We start from the raw sequence: 17,903 nt of genomic DNA on the forward strand, positions 1-17,903 counted from the left end.
AAAAAAAAAAAAAAAAAACAGTGAGGGTGAATGATATATGTAAACATCCTATGATTATTATTACAATGAATAATTAATGTTGATATGGCAACTACCTTACTTTATACTATTCTACTTAGCCTATTTACTGATTCTCTAAATTACCGCACGTGTTACATTTTGTTCATTAAAACCTTAAAATACAAAAGGTGTTTTATTTCGAGTTTCATTTCAACCAGTACATTTACTCCCCCTCCAGTGTAAAATACAATTAAATATTAATTATAACTTCCAAACAATAAAAATTAATAAATTTTAAAAGTTACTTTTTATGTAAAGTTGTAAATGTAGATATAGATATGTTTTTTAGTAATATTTCCTTTTTGAATTCTAAATGTATTTTATGTTTTGATATTACTCTAAATGGCCCCTCATAATGAGGTTGAAGTCCTGAAGATTGATTTATTTTAACAAAAACATAATCGGATTCCGCAAGAGATTTTGGAACAAAACTCACATCTTTGTTATGATGTAAAATTTTTGTTCTAACTATTGAAAAGTGGTTTCTTAAATTTTTAATTTTTTTTGTGAGGAATTTTCAACTTTTCCAGAAACAACTAATTCTCCAGGAACTCTAAGGGCTGGTTTCTCCAACTCAACTTAACTTAGTTTAGCCATTTTTTGGACTTCTTCAAAAAAATTGGCTGAACTAAGTTAAGTTGAGTAGGAGAAACCAGCCCTAAGAGTTTGTCTATAAACTAACTCAGCTGAGCAACTAACTAACTGAGCTGGAGCAACCGGATAGCCACAGATCGATCTCACAGAACCCGGCATTAACAGAATCAGTACACGATGTTCCGGAACAACCGATAGCCCGGAGATCCAGCCGCCAGCGCCGGCCGCCACAATATCTTGAGGATTATTTGCACGAGTAAAAAAAAAAAAAAAAAAAAAAAAAAAAAAAAAAAAAACATCCTATGATTATTATTACAATGAATAATTAATGTTGATATGGCAACTACCTTACTTTATACTATTCTACTTAGCCTATTTACTGATTCTCTAAATTACCGCACGTGTTACATTTTCTTCATTAAAACCTTAAAATACAAAAGGTGTTTTATTTCGAGTTTCATTTCAACCAGTACATTTACTCCCCCTCCAGTGAAAAATACAATTAAATATTAATTATAACTTCCAAACAATAAAAATTAATCAATTTTAAAAGTTACTTTTTATGTAAAGTTGTAAATGTAGATATCGATATGTTTTTTAGTAATATTTCCTTTTTGAATTCTAAATGTATTTTATGTTTTGATATTACTCTAAATGGCCCCTCATAATGAGGTTGAAGTCCTTGAAGATTGATTTATTTTAACAAAAACATAGTCGGATTCCGCAAGAGATTTTGGAACAAAACTCACATCTTTGTTATGATGTAAAATTTTTGTTCTAACTATTGAAAAGTGGTTTCTTAAATTTTTAATTTTTTTTGTGAGGAATTTTCAACTTTTCCAGAAACAACTAATTCTCCAGGAACTCTAAGGGCTGGTTTCTCCAACTCAACTTAACTTAGTTTAGCCATTTTTTGGACTTCTTCAAAAAAATTGGCTGAACTAAGTTAAGTTGAGTAGGAGAAACCAGCCCTAAGAGTTTGTCCATAAACTAACTCAGCTGGAGACGACTTCAAATCTTTTTTAACCGCAGTACGTAAAGCTAATAAAATCAGAGGCAGAGTTTCTGACCAATGAATTGAATCACCTGTAGCTATAATTGACGTTTTATGTTGACGGGGAAATCGTTCTACCATACCATTAGCTTGTGGATGATAAGCAGACGTTTGAATTTTATGTGAACCAAGAACTATAGCGAGCTCGTCAAATAATAGAGATGCAAATTGTGCACCCTAGTCAACAGTAATTTTAAGAAGAACACCGAATCTAGAAATATAGTTTTGAACAAAAACATTTACCACAGCGTGAGCAGTTATATTTTGAAGAGGGTATGCCTCAGGCCACCATGATTCCCTATCAATGATTGTTAGAACATATCGACATCCGTCTGATGGTGGAAGTGGTCCAACTAAATCCAAATGAATATGTTCAAATCTATCTTTTGGTATTTAAATTTTTTAAAAAGGAGGTTTTGTATACCTTGAAAGCTTGACTACTGACAAAAAATACAATTTGATGCCCACTCATTTATGTCTCTTCGCATGTTAGGCCAAAAATATTTTGACAGTACTAAACGTCTAGTTAAGCGAACCCCAGGATGTGATAAAGATTAGTTTTGAAAAAAGCTATCTCATGGAATTCGGAACATAAGGACGTGGAATTCGACCAGAAACATCACACCAAATTTTAAAATTATGAATTAGAGTAATAATTTGTTTTAAATTATTTTTGTATGTTGGATAACATACTAGAGACTTGATGAACTTGTCAGATTGCTGTTCAGCAAATAAAGTCTGAAAGTGTATGTCTTTTGCTGAAAGTACGTCTATTTCAGGAAACCTTGATAGAGCATCTGCTACAATATTATTCTTTCCAGATATATGCTGTATATCACTCGTCAATTCTATAATATATCCTAAATGGCGTGTTTGTCTAGGAGATTCTTCCGTCATTGGATTTTAAACATAAGTCAAAGGTTTGTGATCAGTATATATTGTAAAAACTTGACCTTCTAGAAAATGCTTGAAAAGTTTGATTGCCCTATATACCTAAAAGCTCTGAGTCTACTTTTGTTTGCAATAGTTACCATTTAGTGCAAGGGAAAAAGTTCTTTAGCAATCATTGGAATCGATATGTTAATAATTAACAATTCCAATAAATTTCTGAAGTTTATTTATAAAGTTAGGCTTCTCAAAATTCGTTATTATTTATACTCTATCCATTTATGGTTTAATTCAGAGGTGGCCAAAACTCACACAATCATATATCCCAACTTTGCTAAACGATGAGAGAATGAAGAGAATAAGTCGCTCACGCGTCTTATGCAAACAGTGTTGTCAACGATCATCTTTTTATTTATGTGCATATGTACGTAATAATTTATTAATTAAATATTTGGGAATAAGGGGAAATGGCGCTTAACAAAGAAGTTTGTCGTCCGTGCGATTTCTTTATGACACACCAAACATTGTGCCCTCCCTCCCCATTATTAGTGGGTAAAATCTACATCCGAATTCATATTAAAAATTTTTACCGTGTCTTGCAGCGACTTGATTGCTTGAAAGTTTCGCATCAATTGAGCACGGTCACAGCAAAACCATAATTGTCGGCATCACTGATTCATAGAGTATGCTCATTTATGTGTGAAAGCAGCGCAGTTTTTCTCGTGTGCGTGTGAAAGCAGAAGAGAAAAATTTGGCACGCGTGCCTATGAAATGGCCACCACAGTATAGACAGAAGCCAACCTTTTTGGGTTGTTGTTGTAGCTATATTCACCCTTGAGGAAGGCACTGGGTTGTGTGCTGCTATTTAATGGCCTTCCTCAGACTTTTTTTTAGATTTCAGGGTTGTGTGCTGCATTATTACTAGATAAATAAATTTAAACATTTGATAAATCGTGATTTTATTAAAAGAAAATTATAAATGGTGTTGAAAAACCAAACAAACGCTCGTGCGAAAGCTCTATTTTTGTATGTTAAAGTTTATACATGGCGATATTGATGGTAATACAAGCAGTGTATTCTTTTGTGGATTTGTGTAGAATGGTTCTCTCACAGGGGCGATTTCGGTTGAGGCCACGAGTTTTCTGGGTGTTTATGGCGTTAAGTCCTGTTTTTGTGCTGTGCACTTTACGGAACCCATGCTGATGATTCGCTGTGATCAGGTGGTTCGTGAAATACGGGAGTACCAAGGCCCTAGTCTCTTCGCTACCGGGTAAAGAAGGGTTATCGGACGATAAGACTCCTTTGTTGGCTGGCTTTCCCGGTTTGAGCAGTAGGACCACTCTCCCTATCTTTCAGATGTCTGGAATGACGAGAGTGGCCATTGACAAATTGAGGACCTCCGTTAGGTACGCTACTCCCGCAGGACCCAAATTTTTCAGCGTCAACATGCATTTTCCGTCGGGCTCAATGGCGTTGGAGGCTTTCGCCTTCCCGATGGCTACCCTTACCTCACCGCTGGTGAAAAAAGAGACGCACTAGGTTTTGGCAGTTTGTGCAGCCTTCTGGCCACTCGACGTTTGGCTTTATCCAACGGAGGATGCAGAATGAACTGCTTTCTGACATAGCTCGCGCATCTTTCCGGGTCCGACGAAGCGTGGTCACCAAGGTCTATTTCAACACTGTCGTCACGCTTTGCCGGGTTGGACAATGACCTCGGTTGACCAAAGCTTACTCACACCAGAGGCGAAGTTGCAGGTCTTCAGATGCTCTTCCCACTTCTTCCGCTTAGGTACGTTTACAAGTTGAATTGAGATCCCTGTTACGGGGGTTTCCGGTATCGGCCTGACGAAGGTTGTCACGCTCATCGGCCAGAACTGCCGCTTCAGTAGGATTTGTTCGATGTTAGCATAACCGACTCTAGCGGAACTTTTTGTAACCGTTCATTTTCTAGACCATTATCATATTCCATGCTGCCTCCAATTTCTAGATTTATAAGCCCTCCGAATGGTCGGTTTCACACTGCAACATTTCTGCCACCAGAAGAACTGTTTGTAGGCAAGAGAGGCAGTGCGGTGAAGTAAAGTTTCTCAACAAGTTTTTCCAGCTTCTACCCCGCATTAAAGTGGCAGTTCTGCTGCAGCGCACTAACACATGCGCAACTACAAAAATGCCGCTACGTATCAGACATCTGCAGCGGGTGCATAATTTTCGTTTATACTCGATCATCTAACAAAACCCGTTTTGCATCATTCTCTGTATACGAGCAGAAGTATTGTTCGTTAGCGACTGAGCTCAAGACGAACATGTTGGCCACAACACCCGATTGCTTTTCATACATACTTGATTGGGTTCGGGTGCTTTGCAGCTCAATATACCCGGGTGTTCGAGTTTCAACCCGAGTGTGCACAAAATTTTCTTGATTGGCTTATGGCGTTTTCGTTTCTACAAAAAATGTTGCCTTCTCATCGCGCTCTTCTTAGTGTTTGTGCGTAGAGGGCAAAGAGAAGGTTGCATCATCACGACGCCTACATCCATGTAGGTATTAAATGTGTGTAGATCGGCAATGCCCAAGCCCTATGCACTCGGTGCACATTTATTTTTTGTAAAAGTACTTATGTACCTACATGTTTTTAGGCTGTGTGTTCTAATATATACACACACAGCATTCCATGCGAAACTATACGAAATAGATGCACAAACATTTTTGTCTGCTTTGCTTCTAATTTTTTTCATTGCGTATGCACAAGCACAAAGCAACAACATTTTAATATGCTTTGTTGGAACATATTGGCGCCAGTTACCTTCAGCGTAAATTTCATTGTTGTCCTGCATTTTATCGCAATGTTCGGGTGTCCGTTTCATTGTTACACAAATTTTCGGGTTAGCTGCGGATGTCCGAGAGTGGTGTTCGCTTGTGCTCAATTTATAGCGAGCGTGATCGAACAGACTCGTTCGTACTCAAATCAGCAGTCGGGTGTGCATCTCGATCGAAGACATAGTAGCCGAGTGTGGCGTTCGCTTGTGCCCGATTTTTAGTGAGGGTGATCAAAAAGGCTCGATCATACTCAAAGCTGCTCTCTGCTACGTATATTCAAGCGTAAAGTTACAAATACATTAAAAACACATTTTGTTTTGCTGTTCTGCTACTTTTCATCCAGTGTGACACCGTGAGAATAATTGTTCCGTCATTCTAGTGTGAAACAGCCCAATAGAATTTATAAAATAATTTTTTTTTTTTTATTTCAGAAAACTCAATGGATTGTACGGAAATGTTAGGCCTTCATTTTAGTCCAACATGTATCACACTAAAATGTAATTCCAAAAGGGATGTACACAACAAAAGAATAAGAACAACAGATGCTGCAGCTCCAGGCACTGGTACATATTCAATTGCGAAATTTGGAAAAACTCTTACGTATAAAAGTTTAAACAAACAAATGCATCGCCACAATTTCAAATTAAGAAAAAGACTTCATTCAACAATACCTTCAGACGCGACAAACCTTTTGAAAGACTCAACAAATTTTAATAAAATAGATTTAGCAGGAGTTTCCAGTAATTCTTCCAGATCAGATATTCTCTCTTCCGATGTTACTGTGTCAGCAATGAAATTGCCTTCACTATCACCGGCTAAAAGAGCGTTCTCATCATATTCGTTAACATCTGAACCGGCGTTGATATCATCGTTCAAATTAAACGGGTTTGGTCATGCAATGCTGGTTATCAAAATTATAGAAGTTATAAAAAGAGTACTGTTGACGCATATTTTACCTAAAATAGCGATATCAGAAAAAACATTAATTTTAAATTCAACACAAGCCTCTTTAAACTTCCAGCTTTTAAAAGTACGAAAAGTTTTATTTGCACTCGCTTTTTTCATTTTTGTATTTCACTTTGGAGTTGTTTTAGCTGATCAAGGTAAATCATTAATATAAGATTCAGTAGTCTTAAGTATTGACTTCATATTTAAAATATTCTTAAAGTAATTCTTTTGGATACCACAAGAGAAGCTACCTTGGAGTGGACACGTTATCCATACGGACCGCAAGCTCAAACACCTGGGGTTGGTTCGGCTCATTAATCGTTTAATATGTTTCACATTTATTTTATTGTAATTTCTTAGTGGGTGGAGGAGTCATTCACAGACTTTGTCAAAGGCATAAATTGGAGAAGTTATGTTGTTTGTGATGTTGCATATAATAATGTAAATAATTGGCTGTGGTCACCTTTCATCGACCGCGGTCCAGCAAACCGTCTTTACATAGAAATTCAATTTACTATTCGTGACTGTTCATTATTTCCAGGTAGAAACAAAATTCGAAGTTCAGTTCCGATTAACTGTTAATGTGCTTTTTATTTTAAGGAAACGCACTATCCTGTAAAGAAACGTTTAGTCTTTTGTTCTATGAGTTTGATGCTGCTACCCGTGAACCTCCACCCTGGCAAACAGACAGTTATAAATTAATAGGCAAGTATAAACTACAATTTAATTAGTAGTTCACTGTGTAAATATAATCTTACTTTTTTAATTTTGTAGCGAGAATAGCTGCCGGTGAGGGTCGATTTAACCAAAACTCCGATGTTGATATAAATACAGAGGTTAAGAGTATTGCTGTTACAAAAAAAGGTGTTTATTTTGCATTCCGTGATCAAGGCGCTTGTATAAGTGTCTTAGCCGTTAAAGTTTACTACATTACATGCCCGGCAGTAACGGAAAACTTTGCACATTTCAATGAAACCCCTACTGGCCGAGAAATAACAATAATCGAAAAACAAAATGGTACTTGTGTTGAAAATGCAGAGCCGTACGAAATCCCAACGTATTTGTGTAAAGGAGATGGAAAATGGACGATTTTAACAGGCGGATGCCATTGCAAAGTTGGATATGAACCAGATTTCATAAATAAAACTTGCATAGGTAATATACAGTTATTAACTAAACTCCCTCTAACAAGTTTGTGTAACATATTAGATATTCTACAATGTTTTTAGGAACAAGTTAATAATCCGAACAATGAAAAAATGACAAAAAAATTCAGTTCGATAGAAGTTTTTGAGGCAAGCATAAGGGTACATTTTTTTTTAGGGAAACGAGAACTACGGTAGTTATGAAAGGTCAAAGGTCAAATGCAGCGCTCTTTTCAATTCCAAAAGTCTTGAAAACCATCAAACGGATTATAAAAACTGATGTTATTCAAAAGGAAATAATGAGTCGTTTTAATTAGATATACAATAATAATAACAATAGATTGGCGCTTATTACATATGTTAGTGTTTGGCCGAGCTTCTCCTCCGTTTTGTGGCGTGCGCCTTGATGTTGGCACACAAAGGGGAGAGACCTACAGTTTTACGCCGACTCCGAACGGCGATTGTATGAGAAGGTGTTTTCGTGGCAGAAATACACTCGGAGGTTTGCCATTGCTTGTCAAGGGGCGACCGCGGTTAAGAACAAACCTTTTTATACCCGAGCGCACTTGTGCACAAGGGTATTATAACTTTGTTCACATAACGGTTGTTTGTAACAGGCAAAACGAATCGAGATAGATATAGACAAATGTATACATAAATGATCAGAATGAAAAGAGAAATCGATTAAGCGGTGACTGTCTGTCCGTCCGTCCGTCCGTCCGTCTGTGCACACGGTAACTCGAGTAAAAATTGAGATATCTTAACGAAACTTTTTACATGCAAATTTTTTGGGCGTGGGACGGAAGGTATTGAAAATGGGCGAAATCGGACAATAACCACGCCTACTTCCCATATAACTGTAATTTTCAGATATACGAAAACTGCGATAGTTTAGTAACTACTGAAGATAATTCACTCAAAATTGACATTTAGTATAACTATTAGACGAAAAATAAGAATATTATAAATTTTTGAAAAGTGGGCGTAGCCACGCCCACTCATGGTAACATGTGTATATCTTGGTAACCGCTGCACCAATTTCTTCCAAACTTGGCACAGCATACCAAATGGCCGAAAATTTACAAAATCGGAAAATAACCACGGCCACATCCCATATAATGGTAATTTCGAGAAATACGAAATCCTCGATAAATCAGTAAATATTGAAGCTAATTTATGTAGGATACCGAGTGTTTTATTTTCATTTACTTTATATTTTATTGAATTCTATAAATGTAATACAACGCAGTACAATTTTGGTTTGGCGAAACTTATGTTAATCGCGGTGGCAGGCAAACGATGGCGGCGACGGTCGACAATGAACTCTGCTGTATGTATCTTCGATAATGGCAGTTAGGTCAGCCATGTCTAGACGTGCGTTCGTTAAGTTCGTCAAGTTCGGTATGCAGGGTTACCTGCCTATGTGAAGGACTAGCGTCGGTGTTGCCGTCTTACCGTACTAGGACCTAATCCCACATTCGGCCCTCCTGACTCGTCATTCGGCTCGAATGATGGCACGCGCGGTGGTTCGGTTGCAGGCTCCCATTTCTTCATGTACTCGGCTATCGTCGTCGTAGTTCTTGGACCTTCGTGGTCCCCGACTTTCCGCACTTCGTATCTGTCATGCGATAAAACTTTGGTGATCTTATATGGCCCCAGGAACTTTGGTTTCAGCTTGAGTCCGGTGCCATACTGTGTGCGCTTAATGGCGACTAGCTCATCGACTCTATACGTTACCACATCCTTCCGGTTCTTGTTGAAGGACCGGCGATTCTCTAGCTGTATCTTGCGAATATTCTCCTGTGCCTCTTTTCGTGCCTCCTCCCGCTCGGTGTCCAACTCTCTGATGGCTGCATCTTCTATAAGCTGCTGTAATTCCGGAATAACGTTAATGCGCATTTCGACACCAGTTAGAAGTCTAAAGGGTGATATCTTCGTGCTCCGAGGTGGCGTACTGTTGAGGGTCTGTTGGACTTGCTCGAGGTGCTTGTACCACTGGCTCGGGTTCCCAGCACACAGTTTCGCTAGCATTGGAACAATTATTTTGTGTATGCGCTCTACCTGCCCGTTGCCCCGAGGGACACCGGTGGCTATCAACAGGTGTTGTATCCCTTCTTGCTCGCAGTACTTTCCAAAGGCATGGGACGTAAACGCCGAACCGCGATCCGAGATGATTCTCTTGGGATTCCCAAACGTCGCCGCTTGCCACTTCAGCTGATTGATCGCACCCTCCGCTGCTGTATTCCTCGACGCATAGAGCCACACAAACTTGGAGAAGGCGTCGACCACCACAAAAATATAGCTGTACCACTTCGACGTCATTTCCATTGGCCCAAGATGGTCAATGTGGTAAGTTCCCAGAGGGCGGTCATCCTTGCTTATTGGCGTCAGGAATCCCTCTTTCTTTCCAGCCTTGCTCTCCGCAACGATGCATTCAACACAGCTCTTCACGACTTTGGACGCTTTCGTCGACAACTGCGGTATGTAGAACGTCTTTTCAACGGCTTCCTGTGTTCTCTTCGGTGAGAAGTGGCCTTGGTTGTGGGAGACTTTAATAATTTCGTCCTCCATTGACTCGGGCACAACGATTAGTTCCTTAATGGGATCTTTGTGAAGCACTCCGTGTTTTACGTAGAAGTCCTCATACTCGTCTTTTTCGAGAATCTTCAAAACTGCTTTGATCCATGGGTCCATGAGCTGCGCTTGGCGTAGTCGGTGCTGCAACGAATCCTCCAGCATCAGGCAAGCAATTCGACTCAGTGCGTCTACGTGCTTCATTTTACTTCCGCTTCGGTGCTCGATTTCATACGCGAAATCCTGTAGGAATAACGCCCAACGAGAGACTCTTAGCGGAATGTCCCGTTTGCGCATCGTCATCGCGAAGGCGTTGCAGTCGGTCACGATTCTAAACTTCAGACCCAACAAATAGACGCGCCACCTCTTAAGTGCTCCAACAATCGCCAGCACTTCCAGCTCATAGGAATGGTATTTCTCCTCGGTTTCCGTCGTTTTCCGGCTCATGTATTGTATGGGATGGAACTGTTGATCATCAACATCCTTTTGCAGAAGGACCGCTCCATAGCCATACATTGATGCGTCTGTGTGCACCTCTGTCATTGCTTTTGGGTTATACAACCGCAATACGGGCGCCCTCACTAAAGCTGCCTTCAACTGCTGGAACGCCAAGAGCTGCTCCTCTTTTATAGTAAACTTCACGTCGTGTCGCAGGAGATCCGAAAGCGGTTTAGCGACCAATGCGTATCCCTCTATAAAGCGCCTGAAATACGAAGTAAGGCCCAAAAAACGTTGTACAGCCTTTCGATCGTGGGGTACAGGGAAGTTTTCTACAGCCTTAGTTTTAGCATCGGACGGCTTGATCGTACCATTTTGTATAACATAACCCAAAAACTCAACTTTCGTCTTAAGGAATTGGCATTTCCGCCATTTGAACCGTAGGTTGTACTCTTCCGCCCTACTAATAACAGATTTCAGCTTTTGGACTCCCTCGTCGTCATCCTTAGCGGGAATGATGAGGTCGTCCATATAAGCAACAACAGTTCCGTTTTGTATCATGTCGCGGAAGATAGCGAAAACAAATCGGGAAAAAACAGCTGGTGAATTAGATATGCCGAAGGGGACGTACAAAAATTCGTATTGATCGTTGCAAGTTACGAACGCGGTATATTTTCGTGAATTAGGCTCAACCGGTACGTGGAAGAATCCATTCGAGAGATCAAGCGTAGTGAAGACATTTGCAGCGTGTAACCTTTCGATTACGTCGTCGACTAATGGCATGGGAAAGTTGTCCCTTACAATTTTGTCATTGAGCCGTCGGTAATCACAGCACAGCCGTTTGCTCCCATCCTTTTTTCCGACTAGTACGATGGGTGATGCGTACTCCGAAGTGCTCCGCTGGATGATACCTTCCTTCAGCCATTTTGTCACCTGCTCTTCTACGCTGCACTTGTCCTCGTACGACATACGCCTTGGCCCGGTATAAACCGGTATATCGTCGACCAACAGAATCTTCATTTCGACTGGCGATTTCCGCGTTTTCCTCGGCGTATAGTTCCTCACCAACTCTTCAACAACGCGCGCCTTCTCCGCGCTAAGGTGTGACAACTCTATCTCGGATTCCTTCTCGATAACTGCTGATACGCTCATTCCGGCAAACTCGCCTAGCAAATCAAATCCCGTTTTTAAAGTTTCTGTTGCTACGTTGCAGACTGGTTCAGTCTTATTGGACTTCGGTCTAAATTCCACCCCGTCTTCGTTGACAATTAAGGTTACTTGCTTTAAAATATCGTTGCCAATCACCGCTGCATAATTCATGTCACGCTCCCTAGTTACATGAAATGTCACCTCCAACTCCATTCCGTCGATGCTGAACGTTCTAGCGAAACTTCCCAACGTAGTTAGCCCACCATTGCCCACTCCGACCATGTGGCGTCGATCTTTGCCCAACTCAATATCGCCGCCAAGCATAAGCAAAGTGTCGTTGCGTATTAAGCAGAGGTCACACCCTGTATCAACTAAAGCAGAGAATGTCGTATGACCACGCGTCACGTCCACGAAGATGCACCTACCAGCTTTTCCTAGCCTACCCCATAACTCATCACCTAGCGTATTGGCGTTGTGACTCTCCATTTTGATTGCTGCTGGAGCACCCCTACAGTCGGCTGCCCGATGCCCTGATTTGCCGCACCTGAAGCATTTGAATGATCCGCGACAGTCTTTGGCCAGATGCGAAGTGTTGCCGCACTTAAAGCACCTTTTACCTCCATCTCTGCGTGCATTAGGGTTGACCGGAGCTCTGCTTCCAACGCTAGGCTGGTTCGAGTTGTTCGCTTGTTGGCGACTAGACCCTACCATCTGATACACTCGAATCTGCTCCTTGAGTTCCGCTATGGACTTCGCTTGGTATAAATTAATTTTATTTTGCCTGGAGTCGGGGATACCTTCGATAAAATACTCGATAAGGCTCATGTCATCCAGCCTTATCGGTTTCCCGATCTCCATTAAGGAATATAAATATTCTCTTAGATCTTCGTTATTGCGTTTACGGCGATTCCTTAACATACGATGCACTTCTATCGAGGATACTTTGGTCCCAAACTCGGACCTCAGTGCTTGCATCAACGAATTCCAATCGGTGACATCACGCTGACTACGTACAAAAATTCTAGCAGCCCCTTTCATTAGCTGCTTCGCGTATATAAATTTCTGGAGCTCGTTCCAGTGAACTGCAATGGCGTTTTGCAGAAAATCTTCAAGCCATTCCTCGATTTGCGGCGAACCCGACCCACTAAATGACGTCAACGAATCTTCTATATCGCGTAGTGTAAAAGTAGTACGGCTATGTAAACTAGGTATTGCCCTTGATGGGGACGAACCAGCATTGTCATATACGGAGGCCGCGTCACCGTTAGTGCTCGCGCCATCATCCTCGCTGTCAGCGTTCAGACCGAAATGTTCTAGGAGTCGGTCTTGTAAGGTAACTTTCCGTCCTGTAGTGGCCAGTCCTAACTCTAACAATTTCTGTTTCAGTCCGGCTACGTTCAGTTCTAAAATTTCTTGTCTCTCCATTGTCAACCGTTTCCACTTACAAAATGCGTAAAATATCAAACTTTAACATGAACAGCAATGTAACAAACTTAATTACGACAGTAGTTTATCGACTTTTCGTTTATCAATCTTCTCAACCTGAGCCACCGTACATACGAGTACTAATTAGTAAGATTAATCGTTCCTTATGTAGTTACAAAACTTTCTTTCTTTTTGATACTTTTCTTTTCTTTTTTTTTTTTTTACAAATGCATGGACAAATATTTATTTGCAACGGATTTTAAATCAACAAAGTAAAACATGTACAGCTTAAAATATTCTGCCCACTGTCGACGGCCTAACTATTTAACATATATCGTTCAAATTATTTCTGCTCTAACTCCTACATGTGCCTGTGGCTAAGAGGAAACATACGTACATATATCGTTAACAATAAATGGCAATGATAATTAATTCGATAAGCCAAAGGTTAATTTACATATACAAAACATTAGTAGTCAAATTATATTTTCACTTAGCTGCGCTCTGCTTTTGCCCCACTGTTGGCTTGTATGACTTGACAACTGCTACAACTCCTCTGCTCGTTCGGCTACAACATGACGACAACGACGTCGACCACAACACCCAATAGGCTCCACGCAACAACTCCGATTGCACACCAGCAAGTTCGGATACAACAACGACTTTGCGCTCTACTGTGTCACGCACAAGTCCACTGCAACCTTGTAGGATTCACAGCTTCGCAACGCACTTCTACTACGCGTTGTCTCGTCTCCCTCGAACACCTCTGCTTAGTCACACAGCTACCGCCACACTTCTGCTACTGCTCTCGCTGCTTTGTTTGCGCAGCTCTGCCAACGTAGTTCTCAGCTTTGCGTTACTGCGCCAGCGCTGATTTTAGTTCTTTTATCGTTTATTTAACCGTTACCGCTGCCTTGCCTTTGCCACGAAACCCGTTGCTTAAGTACAGACTCTGCAAAATTTAGTTATTTATGCAAAATCTCACTGATTCGCCAAATCGACTGTTTTGTGGAATTTAGTTATTTGGCTTCAAATGCACAACGCTTTGTGTGTATGACCAATGTCAGCACTGCTTCTACTGTGTAGCGTTTTTGTGAACGCCGCAAAAATAAGTTTTAGCGACAACTGTTCTTGCGTAGCGGATGATTGTAACGGTTAAGTCCCGTTATTTGAAAAGCACTTTTCTTTCCAAGTTTTTTTCTTCCAAATTTTCCACAGAAGCTACGCACTACGCACAATCTGTATATGCTTCTTTGCACCGTCAAAAGTTTATCTTACTTCGCAGGTTAATTTTTTGCGCACGCACTTGTTCACTACACAGTATTGTTTTTCTACCGGCCCTTAGTGGATAATCTCCACTTCTGTCACCACTTTGTAGGATACCGAGTGTTTTATTTTCATTTACTTTATATTTTATTGAATTCTATAAATGTAATACAACGCAGTACAATTTTGGTTTGGCGAAACTTATGTTAATCGCGGTGGCAGGCAAACGATGGCGGCGACGGTCGACAATGAACTCTGCTGTATGTATCTTCGATAATGGCAGTTAGGTCAGCCATGTCTAGACGTGCGTTCGTTAAGTTCGTCAAGTTCGGTATGCAGGGTTACCTGCCTATGTGAAGGACTAGCGTCGGTGTTGCCGTCTTACCGTACTAGGACCTAATCCCACATTTATTTAAAATTGATGGTTGCAACAATTCTTTACCAGGAAATACGTTTATGATAAAATTTTGGAAAATGGGCGTGGCACCGCCCACTTATGATCACATCTATGTATCTCGTTAACCGTTCTAGTAATTTGTTGAAATCAGACTAAAATTACGGCCGCTTTTCATGTAACGGTAAATTTCAAAAATGCTTTAAATTTCAATATTTCGAAATTTAAGGATGCTAGTTTACTTACTTTACCGCTTATCATGTAGCGGTAGCTTTCGGAAAGGTGGAAAACATATATTTAATACTTGCGCCGGGTATTTAATGTTCGGTTCCGCCCGAACTTAGACTTTCGTACTTGTTTCTATATATTTTTTTCCGATATTGCTTTGACCATGGCTTGAACACGGGCGCTGCGGAGTGGTAGCGCGCTCTGCTAACCACTACACCACTATATATGAATATCTTCCGAAGTTTTAGCAAAAATCCTATGTAAAAAAAATTACAAAGAACTTTAAACGAACACATTTTTCATTAAAAGTTGCCTTGTTAATTACATTTAAGAATCTTATAATTAAATAACACATGAATCAAGATTTCATACGATACACAACATGTTGTCTACAGTTGTCGCTATACAGAGTATTTAAAAAAAAAAACCCTGGTCGGACCAATACCACAGTATTTTTGCGCAAAACTTTCTGCGTAGGCGGCTTTCGACCGCGCTTAGGGATTATAACCCTTACTAACTAGAATTCTCCTTTCTGTGTTGCCGGCGAGGAGGGCTGTAACCCCTCTTCTTTTGTCAAAGGTATATTACATTTCTTCCGGATTTCTGTATGTATTTTTGTATGTAACTCTTTTCTGCGTAGGCGACCTTCGGGTGCACTTAGGGATTATAAGCCTTACTAAGTAGAATTCTCCATTCTGTGTTGCTGTCGAAGGGGGGCGGAAGACCCTCTTTTTGGTCAAAGGTATATTAGAATTATTGTGCATATAACTCCGGTCACGGCATCCACAGAATTCTTGCACATAATTCTTTTCTGGTTAGGCGGTTTTCGGCCGTACTTAGGGATTCTAACCCTTATTAGGTAAAACTCTCCTTTCTGTGTTGCCGGAGAAGGGGGGCGGAATATGACCAGTGTCGTAAAGGAGTTCCGAGAATAAATACTCTGAACAGCTTAGCCGAAGTCGGACCGACCGGGTTTATTTTATTAAAATACTCCGATTGGCGAGGACTGAACACAACATGTTGTATATCAAATGAAAGCTTTATTCACGTGCTATTTAATTATAACATTTAAATATGTGATTAATAAGCCAAGTTTTAAAGAAAAATGCGTTCGTTTAAAATTGTTTATACTGTTTTTTACATAAATTGAATTGTTGTTAAAACTTTAGAAGATGTTTAACATTTATATATCTAATTAAAGCGATTCATATGTATTTCGTATTGAATGACATCAAAATTTATAGAATCCGTGCGATGGTTTTCGAGATATTTGGATTTGAAAAAAAAGCGCTGCATTTGCCCTTTGACCTTTCGTAACTACTGTAGTTTTCATTTCCCAAAAAAAAAATATATAGTTGTATCAAAAACCTCTATCGAGGGATATACTTTTTTTTATTTTTGGCAACGTTCTCATTCTTATACCGTTTTTTTTTATTTTGTTATTCGTGCTGCTTTAATAAAATATTTTCTTGATTAATTTTTAGAATGTCCTATTGGAAAATTTCGCTCCAAGGAAGTTAATATATGTGTGCCATGCCCTTCCAACTCCAATGCCCCAAAATCAGCTTCAGGGTTTTGTAAATGCCTTCCTGGTTTCTATCGACATCCATACGATGGAAAGCATATGCCTTGTTATAAACCGCCTGGACCTCCCACAAATCTCACACTGTTATTTGTTGATCAAACGAGTGCAATTCTATCTTGGAATACTCCCACGAAAGAAGTTTCTGAATCTTCACCTCATGTTAAACTAAATAAATATCGCAGTGACGTTGTTTACAAAGTACGATGTCTTTCGTGTTCATCGAATGTTGTGTACAATCCAGCATCAGACACGTTTAATGAAACAAAATTAACTTTAACGAATTTAGAACCCGTAACAACATACACCATCCAAATTCATTCATTGAACGGAATTTCATATTTAGTGGACTCTGACAATAACGGCAATGAATCTTTTGATCAGCACAATAATTCCATAAATATGGGTTATAGTGAAGTATTTTCCGAAAATGCACTTGCAAATAATTTAAAATCGTCGGGCAGTCTTGCTAACAGCCAACCTTACGATTTAAGCCAAATAAAAACGGAGTATGCCGAAATCATATTCACAACAGAATCCGCTATTCTTTCGACTGTGTTCAACGTTCGCGTTGTTTCAACAACAAGTAAAGAAGTCGATCTCGTTTGGGACAAACCCGTGCAAAGCGATTCTCCTATTGAATTTTATGAGGTGCGCTGGTTTCCCAAACCAGAATTGGATGCAATAAATAAAACTGCTCTAAACACCAAGGACACAAAAGCACACATTGAAGGATTGAATGAAAATACAGAATATGGGTTTCAGGTGCGCTGCAAAACACTGAACGGTTATGGTACTTACAGTAATATAGTTTATGCGCAAACACACCAGGGTGTCAGTTTAGGTAATAAAGCGGAAAATTCTGGTTATAAAAATATACATTTTGGTTTTATTAGGTTATGAGGATTCTATCCATATGCGCATTGTTGCTGGCGCCACTGTTGCTGTTGTATTCATATTAGTATTGGTTATTGTTGCTACAGTCCTGTTTTTACGTTCAAAGAACCAAGATGACCTTGATAAGAAATCCAGCAATCATTTGCCTCTTCCATTAGATTATACCAGCAATGAAGGTATGTATACAATTTTCAATACAATAACTTAAACTTTCACGTTTGAGCATTTAAGAACATAATTATAAACTGCAGTATGGCTAATGACGTTTTCTTTTCTACAACAAATGTTGCCTTTTCATTACGTGTGTCAAGTTAGCACTACACTTTTCGAATTTGGAAAAGTTAACNTGTAGTTGGCGCGAATGACGAGGTCGCCTTTTTGTGGATTGGGCAATGGTATGTAGTGCTAACTTGACACCATACACCTAGTCGATAGAATTGAGATAT

General features: G+C 39.8%; 1 protein-coding gene across 3 annotated transcripts in view; it reads left to right on the forward strand.

Moving 5' to 3' along the window:
* The window catches only part of Eph (Eph receptor tyrosine kinase), a 113,278-nt gene that overhangs the window by 12,219 nt on the left and 83,156 nt on the right, over positions 1–17,903 (forward strand). For 2 of the 3 annotated variants that reach the window (XM_017612604.1, XM_017612606.1), the window contains exons 2-8: positions 5,843–6,514; positions 6,580–6,659; positions 6,720–6,900; positions 6,960–7,064; positions 7,134–7,514; positions 16,463–17,404; positions 17,457–17,633. In XM_017612604.1, coding sequence (XP_017468093.1) covers positions 5,851–6,514; positions 6,580–6,659; positions 6,720–6,900; positions 6,960–7,064; positions 7,134–7,514; positions 16,463–17,404; positions 17,457–17,633 — 2,530 coding nt within the window. In that variant the 5' untranslated portion in view covers positions 5,843–5,850. Of the gene's footprint in view, positions 1–2,473; positions 2,629–5,842; positions 6,515–6,579; positions 6,660–6,719; positions 6,901–6,959; positions 7,065–7,133; positions 7,515–16,462; positions 17,405–17,456; positions 17,634–17,903 lie in introns of those variants that run through there. The other variant, XM_017612605.1, reaches the window with a different exon arrangement.

This window comes from Rhagoletis zephyria, unplaced genomic scaffold (genome assembly GCF_001687245.7).
Source record: "Rhagoletis zephyria isolate East Lansing unplaced genomic scaffold, Rhagoletis_zephyria_1.1 Rzeph_scaffold_00559, whole genome shotgun sequence".
NCBI lineage: Eukaryota > Metazoa > Arthropoda > Insecta > Diptera > Tephritidae > Rhagoletis > Rhagoletis zephyria.